At 33.1% G+C, this 21586-nt stretch overlaps 1 protein-coding gene across 1 annotated transcript in view; it reads left to right on the forward strand.

Moving 5' to 3' along the window:
• The window catches only part of ELP4 (elongator acetyltransferase complex subunit 4), a 242755-nt gene that overhangs the window by 118095 nt on the left and 103074 nt on the right, over positions 1-21586 (forward strand). Inside the window, exon 9 of the mRNA XM_044259021.1 lies at positions 1534-1640. Coding sequence (XP_044114956.1) covers positions 1534-1640 — 107 coding nt within the window. The remainder of the gene's footprint in view (positions 1-1533; positions 1641-21586) is intronic.

Here is a 21586-nt window from a genome sequence, read left to right on the forward strand (position 1 = left end):
CTGGATGACTTTTTTTCATTTGTTTTTATTTCCACTTTCTTTTAAAATAACTCAAGTTAAATACTGCCTTAATAAATTATATCTAAGTATCATTTGTAAGTATTATGGCCTAATAAATTTAGTAAATTGTTTTTTATATTCCAAGACCTTTATTTTGATTAAAACATTTCAAGGGTGAAAGGCCATGATGTTTTGTGCTGAAATTCCTGAATCGATAAATCATTAGGAACAGATTCATGAGTGGCTTTGACAAGAAGTAACATTTCTGTTAATAAGAAGATAAACTGTATTCATTCATTGTATAAGGCCTCCTGACTTAAGGGCTAAACCAGCACATACGTATCAAGGTAAAATGAGGAATGTGCAAGTGAAAGTCCAGGGTGCTCATTTCTAATGTATTTTACTAAATAGCTCTGTTTAAGATATTTTTAATCTGCATCTAAAAACTGTCTTCATAACATATTTTGCATTTTTTAAGTTTAATAAATTAGATCAGATATTTCAGTGAATTATTTTTGAAGGGACCATTTTGAAAGTTAAGAACCTAGAGGTTTACCCTGTTAAGCTAAAACGAATACATACATTCCTATGCATTCAAACGCACACACAACTGTATACTAGAGAAACAGTTCTTTAAATAAGAGGCATCTCGTTTATTCAGATTTGGATTTGCTTTCTTCCCCCATGTAGAGAGATCAATGTCTTTGGGACAATGATTTTTAAACAGGGGCTGAATTAGGTGGAGAGATGCACTTCAGGCAGAGAGATGCACTGAAGAATCTTCCATGTCTTCATCTGTGGCAGATGACCCCGAGTTTAGTCAGAAACTGCATTAAGCTGCACAAAAGGCATCCAGTGCCCTTGTCAGAAGAAATTAGCAAGTGTTTCTACTGACAAGAGGCCAAAGCTCACGGTTTACCTAGCACTGTTACAAAGCTTATAACAGCTACATAAAGGTCTAACATGGCATAGAAATGAGTGTCTTGGGATGGCATAGGGGTTAAAGTTTGATCCTAGAGTGTGCTCTGAAATGTAGTTTTCTTCAATGGTTTGCTCAAGTCATTAATAAGGTACAAAATGAAATACTTTTCATTAGTGCTTCACTGGTTATCAGTAACCCATAAGCCGTGTTTTGCTGGCTGCTTACTGGTGCATTTAATAAAATAAAGATCACTCAGTGGTGCCGTGGGCAGCATGCAAGGTGATAGCCATATTTGCTTACTGTAAATACAAGAGAAAATCACACACAAACCGGCTGTAGTTTTGACAAGTATTAAGATCCCTCTTTACATCTGTACTTCTGTACCAAAGTGCAATTAGTTTTCCTCGCACAAGGATTTCTGTTTATCTTATTCTGCTTGATTACTTGAGTATAATCACAGCATTTGCTTCATTGCTCCTGGTAGTAAGCTCCAGTTTTAAAAGGGGAGGATGCTTGTGTGTAAATTTACAGGATTCTGCTGTAAGACTCTTAATTTATGCATCTAAGACAGTGTTTTAAATTTTGTTTTCTTTTAATTTCCTTTTCACAAGGTTTGATTCATATCCGGCAGATTCCTCGGCTTAATAACTTGATTTATGATGTATCTGATGTCAAAGACTTAGCTTTTAAATTAAAAAGGAAGCTATTCACCATTGAGGTAAGAGAGAATTTTTGTATTTTAGTTCATGACTTGAGGTTAAATGGTCTGTGTGTGTGTGTGTGTGTGTATACATACATATATATGTATGTATGTATATATATATACATTTTTTTACTTAATGAAATTCTTAGAAGATGTTTCCTGCTAATATTCTTAAGTTCTTTCAGTGTAACAGAATAATGTTTTTAGACTATCTTACTTTTTTCTCTTTTAGTGACATATCATTCGAGTATAGTAAAAAATGATTTTGTTTTAAGCGTCTATTCAAAGTAAGCTCCAAACTTACATGAGAAGTATGACATGCGTATTTCCAAGGCTTTCAAAAGCATATTTATTTAATTAAATGTTAATGAGCTGTGATTATTTGTGTGTGGAGTGTGAATGCTACCCACAGTTGTGTATGGCTAAGAAAAGAGGATCCTTATCTACATTCTAAAAGCAGTTTTCTTTACTATTAGTGAATTCACCTTTCCACTTTCCGTGCTGAACAAAACAAAATATAATTTACACCAGGGTCTTTAATCAAATTTTCTACAAAACTGAAACATTTTTGGTGACCTTCATGCAAGCAGTAGTGACAGAAAGTAGTGGTACAAAAGATTTATTTCAACTTAATCTTGCTAAAGAGCAAATGAACATAGCACTATTAAGCAATTAGAGTTGATGTATTTATTAACGAAATAAATGCTCAGGGAGAGATGGCTTTTGCGTGATGTGATAGTTATCAGTATAGTCGGTGCAATTTTTTTAACAAAGACATAAAACAGCCAAGCAGCCTTGACAAACCATTTTGTTTAATCTCTTTTCAAATGAAAAGCTCTTAAGCAGGCCACTTGTCTTAACTGCTTGAAACCATAAAAAGAGAGAATTGCCACCAATAAATTAGCATATTTTTAACTTCATCACCAAATGATGGTCAATGTGGCTTGGCACTGCTTTGGTGTTTGGGACTTCACCCTTAAGTGACCACTTTGGCCCTTTTTTGACCCTCTGCCCTCTTTAGCCGGCCACTTGATAAGGTGACTTCATGGTTCTCTCTCTTTTTCTCTTTTCCTTCACATTTGCAAGTAGCACTAACCTATAAATCATTGTAAGGGCCCTATCCAGTGACAAATTAATGTGCCCTCCTCCTAATTAATGGTCATCAATGTCCTTAATTATCTAATCCTATTGAGAGCGGTTAATAGTTAATCAGGCAGCCAGTTCTTCAAGCAGGTCATCTCGGCAGGAGTGTTAGAAGTTTCTCATCTGGGGATACTCCCTTCAAAAGCCACTTAAAGCCAAAAGATCGAGAGTGTAAAAATACTGATTCTTGAGCTAATTTGCTTTAGTTCTCAGAAGAAACCACTGAAATGGAACCCAGCACTGTAATTGTTCAAACTTTGTTTCAGTTTTTCTGATACAATACTGAGAAATTTACCACTATTATTTACCCATTTTAAGCGATACTTTGCTTAAAAATTTTGGAAGTATAAAGTTATAATTTGTGTCACAAGAACGCATTCCTCATCGTTTTCTTTTAAGTTAAACTTATGTTTTTCATTAAAAATATGGGGTTTTTTTTCCTCTGCACGACGCCTTTCTCCCAAATGAGTGTTCTGACAACCAGGTCTAAGATATCGTATCTATCATCATACACACTAACCAAGCAGATTCCCTAGTGAAAATCCTGTTGCACCCAGAGAAAAAAGTAGCACTGTAGTGTGAATGATGTTTATTCTCTCTCACTCTCTCTCTTTCTCACACATGCACACAACACATATATGCACACATACACTGAGTCTTATTTTGGGTGTGAAGGGATAGAAATAAAGGACTAAATAATGTCAAATGGGACCTCTCCTTTGAGTGAACTTAGGTTCTAGTAGTCCCTACACTTTACCACTATAGCTGATGTGAGATCTTTTATAAACCATATAGGTTTCTGTTCCATTTCCTCTCTTCTATTCCCAGCATTCTAACCTAAGAGAACAATTATAACTGATCACCTGTGATTTGGAAGAAATATTTGAAAAGAAAACACAAATAGGTGGTTGGTTTTTAAAAAGTTAATATTTAATACAGTTGCTCAAATCCTTTACCTTTTTGGCTTATAACTTTCATCTTTTTTTATACATAGAAATATAGTTGCAGCACATTCCAAATAATTTATTCACTCATGCCATAAAATTCAATTTGGTGTTTAAGAATGAAACAAAACTGACAGAAACATATATTAGATATAATTATAACAAGGTAAAATCATGTGGTTCACATAAGACTAAATGATTTAAATACAGCACTGTACCTTATAAAATACATAACCAAACAGATAGCAAGTCTTTGGTGATATATTATAGAAATTGGAAACAAGAGGATTCCTTTATTAGGGGAAAATTTATCTATCAAGTGACATTATTTTAATATGCACAACAAATTTTTTTAAACTGATACTAAAAAATAATAATAAAATAAAAATAATAAAATGTGTACTCTACTAGTCTATAAAGTGTGAGATTCTAATATAGCAGACATTGAATCTGCATTTTACTTTCAGAAGAGAAAGGTGGTTTAGCAGGGAAAGCAGATATGTTTTCTGATTCCATACAGGTAGATTTGTTACATGGTGGAATTTTCTTATCAGTCACACAGTCTCAAAATTGGCATGGAAACAAGGAGCAAAAAAAACCAGGAAAATATCTTCATCTCTATTTTTAGGGTACCCTTTCTTTGATTTTTTAAATATTCTTTTTTATAGATGAAAACTAAATTTTTATTTATTTATTTATTTATTATTTTATTTTTTTTACTAACAGCCACCAAGGGCCTCTAACAAGTAGAGCAGCTTTAAACAGCAGTCTTTAATTTTTCTGAGTGATTTGGAAAAGGCAAAAGAATATTTCTCTCTTCTTGGACTGTGTATTGGTATTATTCAGGCTCAAGTGGAAGCATTTATCTAATCACAATAAATTTTTACTAATACCTAGTGTTCGTCAGTTTTGAAGCTCTATAAATTTGCCCCTCTACAAAAACCGTAGAGGAATCATATCTATAGTAATGACACTAAAATCCTGGCACACATTCTGGATAGGTAAAAGAGAAAATTTAAGGTTGATTCAGTCTGGCTTCAGGTTAAAAAAAAAATACCTTTCCAATTCTTTAAAAATTTATAATCCTTATAAACTGTACAATGTAACTGTCTAGCATATTTGATTAACCATGACATACTACTTATTTCTTGGCCTTACCACATAACCTTTATTCAATCATAGCAAGATTTATTAAGCCATTATTGTGTACCAGGCCCTCTACTGGCTTACTTATACTTACTATATAGTAATTGAATATTTTATAACAAAAGGCTTTACTAAGATATAATAATAGACTCAATATATAGAAACTATGTCTTTTTCATCTTCCTATCTATCCCAGAACTAAGAACAGAGCATACACTTAGCAGGTATAAAATCTTGCTGAAATACATATATGGATAGATAAGTTACAGAGTCTGAAAAATTGCCCAAACAATACAGCTATAAGTATTATATAAACTCCACCAGGCAAGTGATATATAAACATTACTTTCTCCATTAAGTTCCTTTAGAAATATAACTTGGATACCTAGCTTCACTTCCCAGCTGAAATAACTACTTAGACTTGTTTGGTTCTTTTTTTTTTTTTTTCAGTTTTGTAATTTTTGCTTCTCTGATGTTGGGATCATCATTAACCAGTTTTTTCTTTATATTAGTCATTATGATGTAATTGTGATACCTAAACAAGTAAGATTTGATAGGATTTGAAATGTGGCTTCATTTAATTTGATGACATCATAACAGCAAATTTTCAAAAATAAGGATAAACAATATGTACATAGGTTTTAATTGGTCCAAAAATAGTAATTATCATAAATAGTTTATTTATGTGGGTTTTGCACATTAAATGAATATTGACAGTCCAGAAAATCAAAATAGATTAAGTTTGCTCAAGATTGTCTTTAACATTTTGCCCCTAATTCAGAATACAGGACTCCAATACTGAGTCTCCAGTCATCAAAAACTTTCTCACAGAAGAACTGATAAACCACTATTTATTAAGTAACAACTATTTTTGATGTACTTACTTAGAAAACTCCTTCTTAGGTATTGAGACCAAAATATTATATGCCATCAGTATAAATCAGCTTTATATAATAGTACTACAGTATACTTGATATGATTCAGTAGAATTATCTGAAATTTTTACATATTGTAAAACCATAGACTCTTGTAGTCACTATGACAATGTTGGACAATGTAGAGTTGCATGATATCTTTGGTCCTAGGTTTCCTTACTTGCGTACGTTTTGGACCAATAGTCTTTCCGGTTTTAAATGGGAAGTAGAAAGGGGACTGTTCACGATACCTAGAGGTACAGGAGAGGATTGGTTAACTTACTTGTCAATTAACAGTTATGTCACTAAAAAGAAATATAACAGAAACATAAATGTCTGACTCAAGAGCATTAAGTCGTAGCATGAGGGACCATATAGTCCAATATACCTATTCTGATAATGATGCCCTCTACAAATACTGCAATATTCAATTCCCAGATATACTACAGTTAGCAAAAGAAAATCAAAGAGGAACATATGCATCTGTTCATCCTGATCAAATCACTTGTCAAAAGCAAATTCAAATTAGCATTCTTTAACAATGGAAATGTCATTTTGTACATGTTTACATCTTAATATATTTGTTATATCACCATCCCCATATTTATACTTTAATTCCTAAGTAAGGTAGACATCCAGTAGGGTCATACAGGTTTCACGGACTCTCCAGAAGTTGGTAAGACTGTGCTCTTTTATATTTCACATGTCGTAGTGAGCCTATCAGAAGTGCATACCACCTTAAGGGGAACACAGTTTTGAGACTCTGTCTAATCCTATTTCTTCCCACATTGGAATCTTAATTAGAAGAGATAAGAAAAAAAAAACACATCATTTAACTAAATTATTGTCTTGAATCTGTAGCAAAAGGTATAATCCGCAATTGGGCCAATTAGTGAACCCCATAGTTAGCTCTGCTGCAGCGACCAACTTGATTAGATCTGACACCACCCTGGTTCTCACTGTTGTTTTGCCAGGTATGATGGTCAGACTTCAAAGAGCTGGAGGCATCAGCAGGGCAAGGTTTGGAGGCCAGCTTAGGTCCGGTTGTTAATCTCTCTACTAAAACCACAGCAGCTCTCACACAAAACAAGCTTACACGACACAATCATGCGGTATTAAAGTTAGGGTTGAGTCATGCCAATTTGCCTTTGATTTTTTGATGATTGACCAAAGATGGCTACATGACTAGACACATGCTAGAAGTATACTGATTAGGTAAGTTCCCAAAATATTTGAAGCATTTTTTTAACTTCCTATATAAATGTTGGGGAACTTTATCCCCTTTGATCAAACTTCTGAAGTAATAGTACTGTATCAGAAGGAAAATGAATATTTCTTACTGGCAGCCTGAATCCCAAACTTTTCACTTACCACTTCATAAAAATAAGTGTTTACATTAATAATTCCTTAAGGAGAATGTAAAAAGAAATTCTAAGTGGTAAGCTTTTAAAAAATCTATTAAGTGCATTAAAAGAAAAAACATTTTTCCCTGAGTCATTTTTTTCACTGACAATTTTTCTGAAATTTCTTTATAATTATTTTCCACTTAAATGTTGGGTAAAGTGCCCTTCTAGGATGTGATTGCATAAGTGTTCTTTTCTCTGCATTCTGATTTGTTGGAATATTGCAGTAATAGTGACATGTTTCCATTCTGAGAAAAGCCTAAGGCTGCTTTAGTATTATTCCGAATGATTGAAGCTGCCATCTTGCTGACTTTCCCTTAGGCAACATAGGGCCTGTGTGCTTTTGTGTTCACTTCACATGCTTCCTGTGAGTTGGGCTAGCCGAACATCATTGCTTCATTTGGCAAGGAAGAGTACATCCATGTTTGACTATTATAGCTCTTAAAGTTTCTGTATGGTCATCAACACTTGAGACATAAAACTTAGACATTGTTACATCCAATAAATCACATCAAATACTTCTTTGAGAAATATTTTAAATTATTTTATGACACCTTGGCTGTGAATAATTTTTATATAAAGAGGGTCATTTTATAAATTGAACTTAGACTCTAATGGTTCACATTGCACAAATTTTTATACTAAGTCATACTACATATTAGGAATATGTTAGGAATATGGTCAGCAAGATGGTGACGCAAAGCAAAAGTCTAATATTTAAAATCTTGCCACATAGTTTTCAGTTCATGAGTCTGTTAAAGATTCTGTGGTACCTATGGTCCAGCAATCTCACTTTTGAGATTAGGATGGTACAGATTCAGCATCATCTAAGGATAGATACAAAGAGGGAAAAAATCTCTGTCTTCTATCCTGAATTTTGCAGATATAAACACTTCTGTATGTATTTTATTGTATGGTTCCAGGAAAACCATATTGCAGTATTTCAAGGCTTTTTTTTTTTAAGCATTTGTAGAACTGCTGTAGCAGAACTCACCCAGTTTATATGGTATTCCCTAAACCACTACCCCCCACAATGTGCTATTTATGGTGTCTGAGGAAGATAGAAAAATAGAAAACAAAAAATAATGACAAATCATGGCTACCCCATTTCAACAGGTAGAAGGTGAGAACATATATTTTACTAATATAACCTCCAAAATGCCTAGAAGAGAATGAACTTATCTAAAGCTTAATAAATATGGTATCCATGAGCTTTGTGATTAATATAGGTAACTTTGGGGATACTTTTGTACCCAAAATATCTTTAGTCCTTCCTCAAGATCTTTGCACAGCGTATGTCCAGAATGTTCATCCCTCCATCCTTTCATGGCTTTTTCTTGTCACTGGATCACAGGTTAAATATCTCAGTCTCCTTAGAGAGATCTTCCCTGACTGGCCCATTTGAAGTATTCACTATGTTATCTGCTATCACATACCCTATTTTAATTCTCAGTGTAACATGTATTACTAAAATTAATTATCAGTTAGTTTGTTATTTTTCAACATGATTCAGCCTTTTTTGTTGTAAGCTTCACAAGATTAGGAACATAGTCTGTCTTTTTTGTGGCAAAATCCCAAGCACATGTGGGAGGTATTCCACAAATATTGGTTGAATTGTTAAAGTACTAATTTTAGAGTAATTCATGTCTACCGTAAGTATATTTAAAAACATGTATCGGGTATCTCATTTATTCTAGGCATTGTGTTGGTGCTTTCACATACACTACCATATCTACCTCTTATTTGATACTCACAGGAGCCCTTGCCATTGGATTAGTACACACATTCTAATGTGAGGAAATATAAGGAGTTGCGTGACCTTTCCAAAGTCACAGAGCTAGCATTAAATCCAGATCTTTTAACTCCATGTACAGAGTTACACTGGAAAGTTAACATGTTCAGGAGCTCTGTTAATTATTATTGATTTAAAAATAATAAGTTTTATTGACTCTTTAGCAGGGTCCTAGGACTACCGCAGGTGCTTTCTAGGCATTACTCAGAGATCTCACAACTACTGTATACCACAGTATCTACATTTTATAATTGAAGAAACTTAAGGTTCAAAGAGATCAAGTAACCTAACTTATCCAAGGTCAGAGTTAATAACTGACAGAAATGACACTTCTACCGGAGCCTGGGCTCTGAAACAACAACTACTCACCACGCCCCACAAGCCTCTGCAAGATGGTGACGCAAGATGAGACATAAAGAAGAACAAAAATATCCACACACACTGATATATAATCTTTTAACATTCGTGTTAAAAGTTCTTGTGCCCCTAGCATTTCTACTCTATTTTTATAAAATACCTTATAAAATTCAGAATGAATTAACCATAAATTCTACCTTATATAACATTAGCATCGCAAGATTGTTCTTTTCCTTATTTTTTTTTTTTACTAATTTCTGGTATTTGGTAGATGTATTTTAATAGAAAAATTAATTTGCCAAACTATAAAGCCATTCCCTAAAGCACTAACCAGTTCTGTAGAATTTCTAGATCTTAGCTACATAATGTGGGGAAAATATTTATATACAAAGAAACAGGGTTCCCTTGCTTTGGTTCACTATTTTGATACGGTTCAGAAGTACCAAAACTTAGTTTCAGTGTAATATTATTGTATTTTTGTATTCAATAATACAATATTATTGTATTATTGTATTATTTGTATTCATTTGCATTCAACATGCAGGTATTTTTACAAATACTAATTTGCTCATAGTTACCATGTTGTTATATTTTTTCTGAATTATTTCACATATATAATCTTTGAAGCATCATCGTGTGAGATAATTAAGGCATATATAATTTATAAGGTAGTAAGATCACAAACTCAGTTTTCTCAAATTTCTTTTTTTGCCTCCTTTTTAATCATAACTTGGTCTAATGCAGGTTTAATCCATTCATATTAATACCTATTTCTTTTTCTGTTGCAAATATTTCATTTACTAGAAGTACTTCAAATACCATCTTTAAGCAAAGTTAAGCAATAAATCTCATGATTGCAAAATATTTCCCTTTTTTATTGATCAGTATTACTAAAAAAGTCTCTACAGTTTAGGATAAGAAATGTTTCTCATGGGGAGCCTGGGTGGCTAAGTGGGTTAAAGCCTCTGCCTTCAGCTCAGGTCATGATCCCAGGGTCCTGGGATCGAGCCCTGCATCGTACTCTCTACTCAGCAGGGAGCCTACCTCCCCCTCTCTCTCTTTGCCTGCCTCTCTGCCTACTTGTGATTTCTGTCAAGTAAATAAATAAAATCTTTAAAAAAAATGTTCCTCATTAAGGAAATATGAGATTAAATATAAATTTTTAGTTTTTACAAGATAGAACTTTTAAGAGACTAATTAAGAGAAACTGAGGTGTAACGGAAATGCTTTTAGCCACAAAACTAGTAAAGCAGTACTCCTATTTAAGTAGAAATTAAAGTTTCATCAGAGTTATTACTGTCATAACTCCATGCCACAGTGGACATTTCATAGAGTAGCTGGTTCAGGTTCTTTGTATCTGGTCTAGTGAAGTTCACTGAACTGTTTTGTCAGGTGCTGTCAAGTCAGCCCACCATTGTTGTAGAGCATCAGACTAAATCATTTTGTCATGAGCCTTCCAGAAATAAGATACTTAATATGAGTGGTTTAATGAAATTGAGTATTTGGTTTCATTTTTTTGTGAGACTGTAAAAAATATGTTGCACTCATTCAGAAATTTCTGAGTAAATCAGTGGTAATATCTGACCCTATACTTCATTGAAATTTTGCTTTAAATATCTTTACTTAATATAAATAACTTTTGGAATGTATTTGAGTATTTGGACATGTTTTGTTGGATATGTGATTATTCCCTAAACATTTCTAAGTTGTGAAAATTCCAGGGAAGAGTTGTCTTTTACTAAGTTTAAATTTTTCTATTATAAAATGAACCTAGTGCCAAGTTTGAAATAACTATTTTTGTTTCCAAAGGCTATTTTATTAAAAATGAAGCTGTATTTTATTACATTTTTAATGAGCTAATGAATTATTTTATGAGTTCTAAATATTAAATTCTTCCGTGATTGGAAAAATAGTTTATTCTTCTAATCAATAGTCATTTAAAAGGCATTATTATAATGGAGACTATTAAATGCCTCAAATTTTATATATATATGTATTTTTTTTTGATAGGGAGATGTGTTGTTGATATATCCGCTCAACAACCTAAGAAATATTTTACCAGCTTATACTGTAGCTATGGTGTAGCATTGAAAACCCTTGTCACAAAAAGCCTTTTGGTGCAATTAAAGGTCACTTGTACATATTGTAATAGGCTACTCATTTACAAGATCTTTGTTAAGGGTCAGTGCTATAGCATGAAATGGATTGCCCTTGTTGAGCCTGTAAATAAATGGGTCAACTTCTCTTGTATTCAGTGGGCAAAGGGAAAAGCTAACTCAATACTAGTTTATTAATATTTTTACAAACAGATTGCTAAGATACTGAGTAAAACTAAATGCACTGGTGCTATATTCTTGATATAATTATAGAAAATTACTAAAACATGTAGCTAGTTTTTAAGGAAACCTGCACATAAGCACACAGTTGTTTAGATACCTGGATCACATCCAGATATAGAAAAGCATAGCACAGCAGCAGTGTTCAAATGTTCTTTACCATAAAGCTAGCATGTTTTTAAATGCCTAAGATGTATATACTCCATTTTTTTTCTGTATTAAAGTCCAAAATTTGTAAGGGATAGGTAGGAAAAAGTAATCAAACTAGACAGTGTTTATTTTCATTACTTTTCAGAGCCTTGCCAATGCGCTGAGGGAGACAAATGGTGGTGCAGATCAAGTATTAGGAATGATCTGTGCTGAATGAATTCACTCACCTGATTTTTCAAAAATTAAGATTTTAGGATTAAAATGAAACTAGTGATTAAAATATTTTGTACATTACAATAATTTTAATACATTTAGATTTTATGTTTGATATGTATATACACATACATACACAAATATAAGAGGTGTAAATCATTTTTTGTTCTCAAAATCAAATTAATAATAAATTTATCCAGCACTTTCTAGATTCTTTCCTCTGAATTTGGCCATTCAGTTACACAACTATACACCCCCTAATTGTTTTGGAGTTTGCTGGGTACTATCAAAAAATTTAAATTTGTAGCCAGTGCCAAATCAAATCTGGGTCAAACAAAAGTAATTTAATAATGGGTTTGAGTCAAGAATCAAATGAATAATGATAAATCACCCTTCAAAAACCTGTAGAACTGATTTTTATAGAAAAATACTAAGGTCATGGGATGCCTGGGTGGCTCAGTGGGTTAAAGCCTCTGCCTTCGGTTCAGGTCATGATCCCAGGGTCCTGGGATCAAGCCCCGCATCAGGCTCTCTGCTCAGTGGGGAGCCTGCTTCCTCCTTTCTCTGTCTCGGCCTGCCTCTCTGCCTACTTGTCTGTCAAATAAATAAATAAATAAAATCTTTAAAAAAAAATACTAAGGCCAGTCATTAAGGGCAAACATGATGCAAGCAGCCGAGAATATCCCTGATCTAAGTAATCTGTGCTTGTTGTTTAGCTCTCAATTGTCCACTCTTCACAATGTTTTGTTTGGCTTTGCTGCCATACTTTTTTAGCATAGTGAAAACGTCATGATCATGCTTAAGCCTCTTACATAAAATACCGAAGCTTTGGGAAAACATGTTCATTTAAGGGCATAAATGCTTTAACCTTATGTCTGTTTTACTCATCACCATATTCCCCTCTTCCTAGTTCAGTGCCTGATCATGTATGTGCTCAAAAAATATTGAATGAATGAATGAATGAATGAATGAGTGAATGTCCCCTTGACAGTGTTCAAAACGTATTTGCATGACTCTCACCACTTATGAGGCATTTGGGTGGCTCAGTCAGTCAAGCAGCTGCTTTCTGCTCAGGTCATAATAGCAGGGTCCTGGGATGGAGTCCCACATTGGGCTCCCTGCTCAGCAGGGAGTCTGCTTCTTGCTCATGCTCACTCTCAGTCTCTCTCTCTCTTAAATAAATAAAATCTTTTAAAAATAAAAATAATAATAAAATCTCACCATTTCGGATTATATGTAATAGTCTGATAATGCTAATACAGTTTGCATAAATGGTTAATCTATTTCTAAGGTCTCAAATAAATGAAATAACCTTCAAAACAGCAGCTGATCCATTTGCAACAGTATGGATGGACCTGCAAGGCATTATGTTAATGAAATAAGTGAGAGAAAATCAAATACCATATGATTTCACTCATATGTGGAATCTAAAAACAAAACAAATGAACAAACAAAACCAAATATAGACACATAGATACAAGAAAAAAACTATTGGTTAGGGCACCTGTCATGATCCCAGGGTCCTGGGATCGAGCCCCACATCGGGCTCTCTGCTCAGCAGGGTGTCTGCTTCCCTTCCTCTCTCTCTCTCTGCCTGCTTCTCTGCCTACTTGTGATCTCTGTCTGTCAAATAAATAAATAAAACCTTAAAAAAAAAAAACCTGTTGGTTATCAGACAGGGGAGGGTTGGGAGAGAGAAGAAGTAGAGGAAGGGGATTAGGAGGTACAGACTTCCAGTTATAGAAGGAAAGAAGTTGTGGGGTTATAATGTACAGCATAGGAACATAGTCACTAATATAATAACTTTGTTCGGTGACAGATGGTAGCTAGACATCATGGGGATCATTTCATAATGTAAAAAATATCAAATCACAATGATGTACACCTGAAACTAGTAGGATATTGTGTACCAGTCATACTTCAACAAAAAATCAACAAAATCAGCTAATAATACAATGAACCATTATTACTGAAATGAAGTCAAGCTGTACTCTTCAGAATTATCAGATAGAAAGTGAGGAAATACATAATAATTTTTAGTTACCAAAAAGTGATTGATACTCTATTTGAATCATTACTTCCTTACTGTCATTTTATTGCCATTTGAAAATTATCTTGAATGCTTCATCTTAAAAGATTTTATAACAAATTTTCCAAATTTGTAAAAGTTGCCCAGAGCTGACAGGAATCAGTTCAGATTCTTGGGTTTAAAGTACCTATACCTTCTAATCCCCTTTGACCCAGTAATTGCCTTTTAATATCCCTGAACTTCTTGGGCCAATGGAGTGGATTTTATTGCCTATATGGCTTTTAACAGAAAAATATTACAAAAGATTCATGAGACTCAGGAGTTAAGCATGAAATAATTATGTACAATAGAAGATAAATACAACATTTTGGTTAAGTTCAGATTTAAATGCACATTGCTAATAAGGCAGCTAATATCACTTCTGTAATAATAAATCATCAGAAATATCATTATTGAAGAATGATCCCACTGATCTCTTGGTACACATAGAGCTGACAAGTCCCAACCTAATTCTTCAGTTTGGCTTCTTAAGAATTTCCTCCTGGGAAACCATTCTGGCCCAGATAGAAATTTAAGGACAATTATATTCAGAAGAAAATCTTCTACAGTGCATAATTTATAGCTGAATGCATTTTCCTTCATCGGTTCTATTGACTTAATGTGTAATTTACTCAAGAAACAGAAAGAGTACATGTAAAGATATTTTGGAAGTGTGATTTACTCTTCATAGTACCGTAAATATGAGCCATTTCTTTGCTTTAGCACTCAAATATATTATAACATTCCCATCATTTTATTGGAAAGATTCTTACGGTTTGGTTCACATAAAAAACCTAAGTAAAAACATTATTAAGTCAACTTTGCCCCTGATGCTTTAAAGCATGAAGTTCACAGAACTATGACCTATGGGGCAAATCCAGCCTCACTGTTTTTTTCAAATAAACTTGGATTGGAACACAGCCAGGCCTAATTGTTTATGAATTGTCTATGGCTGCTTTCACACTGCATCACTAAGCTGACATCTTACGGCACGCAAGGCCAAAAAAATATTTACTACCTGGTCATTTACAGAGAAAGTTTGCTATAAATAAGAACCGCTACTTTAGAACACTACACAATTTAAACAAAACTTACTGAAAGAGCTGTCATTTAGAGGATATGATTGATAGTCTTTAAATTACGCTTTGAGTAATAATAAACTCATATAATCACTTAATGTGTAGTTTGCACTTTCTGAATTAATAATGCAGGTGTGTCTCTTTGAGAAAATAACCTAGATTTCTTAAAATGCTAAAATCAGAAGGGAGCTCATAGTGCTTCAAAGCCAGCTTCTTATTGTAGGCATATATTTTCTCACCCAGCCTCTCTGTATTCATGAGGAACCCACTTTCTTGGAGGCACCCCATTTCATTCTCTACCAACTATAGCTGCTAGAACGTTCTTTGAGATGCTAAAGCAACTTCCCACCCATCACATTAGTACTAACTGTGCTTTCTGAAGCCACACATTAATTGCTATTTTGGGCTTCCTAATAAACACCTAATATATGAGAAACAATTGTAATTTACATTTACATCTTCTTATTTTTCCTTAGATTTTATATTTCTTTTACAAAACATTATAAATTAAATTAACCATCTTCTGCTCTTTATGTACATTTAACTCACAGTCTTAAACATGAAACACATAAAATCTTTAGAGTATCCTTTAAAGGAAACTTTTATTTTTTGTTAGACTTGAATTCTGAGGCTAAAAAGTCTTCATGAATTACAGGTCCATGAAATTTAAATATTAAAAATCAGTATTTGTTTCTAGCATGTTTGAATTCACAAATGAGCTTCAGATGATTAAAAGGGAGAAAATCAACACTAAGTGTGATTTTTCAAATTTATTGTAATCTATTTAAGATTATTTTATCATAAGTAAATTAATCAAAATGTAGCATTAAAATTTTAATGACTGAATAATAGGAAGCATAAGGATATATTTCTAACGAGTTTTGATTTTATCAGCAGAAGTATACCAAAGAAAGATTAGCTACTCATTATCCACACTGTAACTGATAGCCAAATTAAAACAGAAGGCTTGAGTGGCTGCTATGGATCAAGAATTCTTGCTTATTTTTCACTTCATTTTTTTTTTAACTGTAGGAATTTCTTAAGCAAGGAAATAAGAGCATGTTAAAGCTTAAAAGATAAATATATTTAAAGTAACTTGGGGGCTGGTCAGAATATTTTTTAGGCTGTGTGAGACTTGAGTTGGAATCTTCTGCCATTTTAGTTAGAAAATTTAAACATGTGAGGACAGTTTTACTCAAAATTGCTTTTAATGCCTACTATTATTTTCTAAATAATTAAGTAAAGATTTATGTCTTTGGCCTTTGTGAATTGTTTTAAAATTAGCTAAAAGCAATCCTTCTCAAGGTGTTTATAATGTAGAATAGAAAAGAAGATTGCATGAAACCACACAAAAAGGACTCAACTTAGTGTTTTCAGCCTAATAAAAATGTTGTAAAAATACTTGTAAGCTTGAAAATCACACTAGCTATTCTTGTTTCAAATTCTGTTTAATATATTGTTCTGTATGATTTTATAATAAACAGATTACTCCTTGAACAGGAATTAAGAATAAAGCTGCCAGGAAGGGGTTTTGTTGTCAGAGTAGTTCCCGCCTCATGTTTTGTAAGAGATTTCATGGTCCCATTGTAAAGAGTAGATGATTTAAAACGTGTTCCCAAGATAAACTTTCCCATTGTCATTAATGAGGATGGATAATACTGAGTGACAAGTGCATTAGGAATGACACAGAAAGAGCTGTTAGATTTGTCAGAGCATATCACTTCAGGCAGTGACACTCGAGGACATTCTTTTTGTGGATATTCAGTTGGGTTGGGGGGGTGGTTTAAAGATACCTAAGTTTGTGTTTGCTAATAGAATAATATATTTTACAATTTATAAATGTATATTCTCCAGTGTTTAGAAAATATTTGGAAGGTTCTTTGCATTAAGTTCTTCCACATTCTAAGTTTATGCCCTTAGTATATCCTGATTTCTTCCTAAGAAACTCATCAAATTTGTAACAGTTAAATGTTAATATATTCCCACAAAACCCATTTTTCTCTTAAAAAATCTGATTTATTGGAATTTTCAACTGAAAGAAAGAGAATAAAAATTATGTAAATTTTTAGAAATATCTTACTGTCTTAATCCTGTATCTAAGAGGGGCCTCTTTATTCTGTATCTCAGTGAGAATAAAGATTTTGAAACAAGAGAATACATGTAATTTATATTGTCTTTCTAAAAATATATTACTTTAGAGGAACATATTTTAAATATGAATCAATGAACAATTAATAATATATGACCCTTCTGTTATTTAAAGTGTTTCCAAACTGTAATATGCCTCTCAATTTCTATTTGGAACATGCAATTGGCCACTTTTTCGCCTTGATTCATCTTTCGTGCTGCCAACCAAATTTTGTCTCTGTATACCTTTTTGACACTAATAATGACTGAGTCTCTGTTCGAGTTCAAGATTTCCCAAGCGGCATTTTGGAACTAGGATAAACTATCTATCATGATTGCATACCACTAATCTGTCTCAACCAAACCACCCTATGACTGAAATTATATTTGACAGTTCACCTCTTCTTGATGAGCCTGAGGTGAACATAGCTCCAGACCATCCCTGGGAGGACATGGCAACTACTCCATATGCTAGGGAGGGTCCTTTTATTTGTGAAACAAGACTTAAACTATGCCTGTAGAAGAAGGGAGATATTTCTCTTTCTTTCTTTAATTTTTCCAATTTTCATTGGGATTGCTTTCATACTACAAATATTTTTTTAACCCAAAAATATTTGGTGAACATTTTCCGCCCTTACAAGTACTATCTATAGGTTAGCTTCACATGAAGTTAAAAATCATGGTCATTAAAAAAAAAATCTGTGCTTTCTGAAATGTTCTCTTATCTATATATCACAATCGTCAAAAATCAAAGAGTTCCTGTTAGTATTTTGACTCCTACCAGAATTTACCAGTTCTTAAACCATCTCAATAAATTTTCATATTACAAAAAATGTTTTTAAGAAGGGTTTAATTTTCTCATTTTAACATAAAAGTATTTTTCAAAACAAGTTTCCAAATTTATCTTAAAGATAAAAAATAGATTTGAAAAGAATAATAAGTTGAGCACTGTAGCAAAAATATTTTAATTTTTTGATAAAGATTCCTTATGTAGACCTTAAAATAAACTTCCTTATTGCCCTATATTCTTTTTGTGATTCCTTTGAAATCAGAAATTATCAAATATTTTGAGATGATGGACAAGGAGATGTTAAAGGGCTTACTATTAATATCTTAGAGAAACAAGGAATCTAAAGTAATTTTCGAGAATGTATATAGAAGGTTTAATCATTAGGCTAGTTTTAACAACAAACATGCAGAACAAAGTGAATATGAGGTTTAACTTGTAAAAGAAAAGATTGAGATGATTTGAACAAAGGCATTTGGATATTAAAATGGTTTTTCGAAGATCGCATATAGAAGTTGTAATAAAATGCTATCTTTTTTAACCCGTCCTGGATTGTCGAAATGTGACTCTATCTAAAGATACTCAGGTGGCCTGAAAAGTTTGACCAATTAGCTTATCAGAGCAATCACTTAATAAGTTTATTCCGAATTGTCTATTATTTTTAATTAAAGTGTATTATTCCCTTGGAAAGATTCCTTTTAATAAGGGCAATTTTTTCTATAATCTTATGAAGCAGGAATATAATCACAATGTGTTGCACAGAGCCTTTCCAAAGTAACATGTCAAATAACCATCAACTCTTTTGGGATATTTTTATAAATGTTATAGTATTACATAATTATTTAGTCAATATAGTCAATGAAACACTCATATTTTTAATGCAATATAAATTATTTTTAACAAATATAAAATTTAATTTTTATTATTTTTTATATTGTTTTTATTTCAACTAATACAAGTTGAAATAAAAACACTTTACAAGTGAGTCATATGAGATTTCAGTAACATCACCTAAAGTAAGTATCCTGAAAAAACTGTCAAAGTAAACTATTTATCTATTTCCACATTTCTTAAGAGATTTTATTTATTTATTTGACAGAAAAAGATCACAAGTAGGCAGAGGGGCAGGTGGGGGTAGGGTGGTTGCGGGGGGAGAAACAGGCTCCTTGCCGAGAAGGGAGCCCCATGTAGGGCTCTATCCCAGGACCCTGAGATCATGACCTGAGCTGAAGCCAGAGAGTTTAACCACTGAGCCACCCAGGTGCCCCATTTCCACATTTTTAATTTCAACTGTGTAATTTCTACCAGTGAGCTGCATAATATATTTTATGACATGTATTTCTGAAGAAAAGGGAGTACTATCAAAGTAATTAATAAACTATATACTTTATTTCAAAGCAACAAAATGAAAAAAGTCTAACTTATATAGCAATTCTAATGGTAGGCAGCCTTAATTTTTGTTAAATTTTAACTTAGGCAGTAAAAGCTGTGATCCATTCATCTTATCATACCCACTTACTCCTCCCATCTAATTATATGATCATTAAATGTACTTTTTTATTATAGGATGCATCTGCACATTTTTTTAAATAAAATTGCTTCCATTTTTCCCACAAGCATCTATTTTCTAATCAGAAAAGTTGATACTACATTACTTTACAGTAAATATTCAAAAATTTAAAAATGGTAATTATTGAATAGTTATGATCTGAAAAAGTAATTGCTTCATTTGGAAAGCAGAATGTTTATTTTAAATTTAGAAAACAAGCAAATTGAAATGATGTTTTGTATAATATTTAAATAATTATACTTTTTGTTTTGGGTTTTAATATAACCTTTTTTTCCACATTTTTAAAAAATATACTTATATGCCTGAGCATGGTACATCATGAATCTTATTAAAAATATGACAAGAAAAGAAAATGTTCATTCTTCTTAGTAAATGTGATATAAAATTATCCTGAAAAAAGTCTTAATACCATCATATAAGATAAAATTGTGCCTACAGATGATTTTTAATTAAATGATTGACAACACTCAAGTCACTTGTTTGTATCAAGAAGGAATAGTTCCTTCCCACTACAATAATTCCCTCATCTTTGCTTTAAAATTTGGGGTGAGATGTACTTTGGGGCCATGTGCGTATGTTTGTGTGTGTGTGTGTGTAAGAGTCACAGAGAGAGAAATGTGAGAAGTTCTGTGAGATTTTTAATATCTTAACCTAGGATGAAATGTTTGTTATTTCAATATAATGTACATGCTGAGTCACTTGAAGTTTCATGGACTTAACTATGTGAGAGCCAGATTAACTGTAGATTTTTATTAATTCATTCAGTAAATGTTTATGGAGGTGCTTTTATGTAAATTTTTAATCTAGTCTGCTTGCCTCTGGCAACGTCTCTAGCCCATCTCCCTCCTGAACTCCAAGTTGCAGTCTAACTCTTAGATCTGCAGGCCCCACAGTGGCCCATTTTGTTACTTCCAAGTCTTTTGTAAAGGCCAAACATATTTCCCCTTTCTTCCAAGTATTCTTTTTTTTTTTTTTTTAAGATTTTATTTATTTATTTGACAGACAGAGATCACAAGTAGGAGAGGCAGGCAGAGAGAGAGGGGAAGCAGGCTCTCTGCCAAGCAGAAAGCCCGATGCGGGACTCGATCCCAGGACCCTGGGATCATGACCTGAGCCGAAGGAGTGGCTTAACCCAGTGAGCCACCCAGGTGCCCTCTTCCAAGTATTCTTGCCAGGTCAGTCTTATTCCTCCTTTAGTTAGATGTTACTTCCTCTAAAATGTCTATCCTAATTCTCCAAAACCAGGTCAGGTAGACTTCCTCTATATACCTAGAGTACCTTGTAAATTACCTCTATTTTCACACTTACAAACATTATTTTAATTTTTTGTTTCCTTGATGTTTCTATTGTACCATAAGCTGGTGGCAGAAATCATGGCATGTTCTTGTTTACTAATGCTTCCGCAGCCCCTAACACAGGATATAGCACACAGTAGGGGGTTAGTAAATATTTGTTGAATGAAAAAACTAATAATATGTGGAAAATATTACATCTGCTAAATATAATCATATATCTGCTAAATATCTGACTACATCTCTCTCTTTTTTAATTGTCATATGAACACTTAACATGAGGGGTGCTTGTGTGTCTCCATTGGTTGAGTGTCCAACTCTTGGTTTCAGCTCAGTTCATGACCTCAGGGTTCTGAGATCACGCCCCATGTTGGACTCTGCACTCAGCACTGAGTCTGCTTCAGATTCTTTCTCCCTCTCCCTCTGCTTCTCTCCTCCCTCTCTCTCTCTCTCTCTCTCTCGATCTCTCTCATAAATAAATAAGTAAATAAAATCCTTAAAAAAAAAAAAGAACGCTTAACACGAGATCTACCCTCTTAACCAGTTTTTAATTTTATAATACGTTATTGTTGAGTATAGGTACAATGTTGTAACCTGACTACATCTTTAACTCTCCATATGTATCTGAGTTGTCTGCTCT

This window comes from Neovison vison, chromosome 7 (assembly GCF_020171115.1).
Source record: "Neovison vison isolate M4711 chromosome 7, ASM_NN_V1, whole genome shotgun sequence".
NCBI classification, from domain to species: Eukaryota; Metazoa; Chordata; class Mammalia; order Carnivora; family Mustelidae; genus Neogale; species Neogale vison.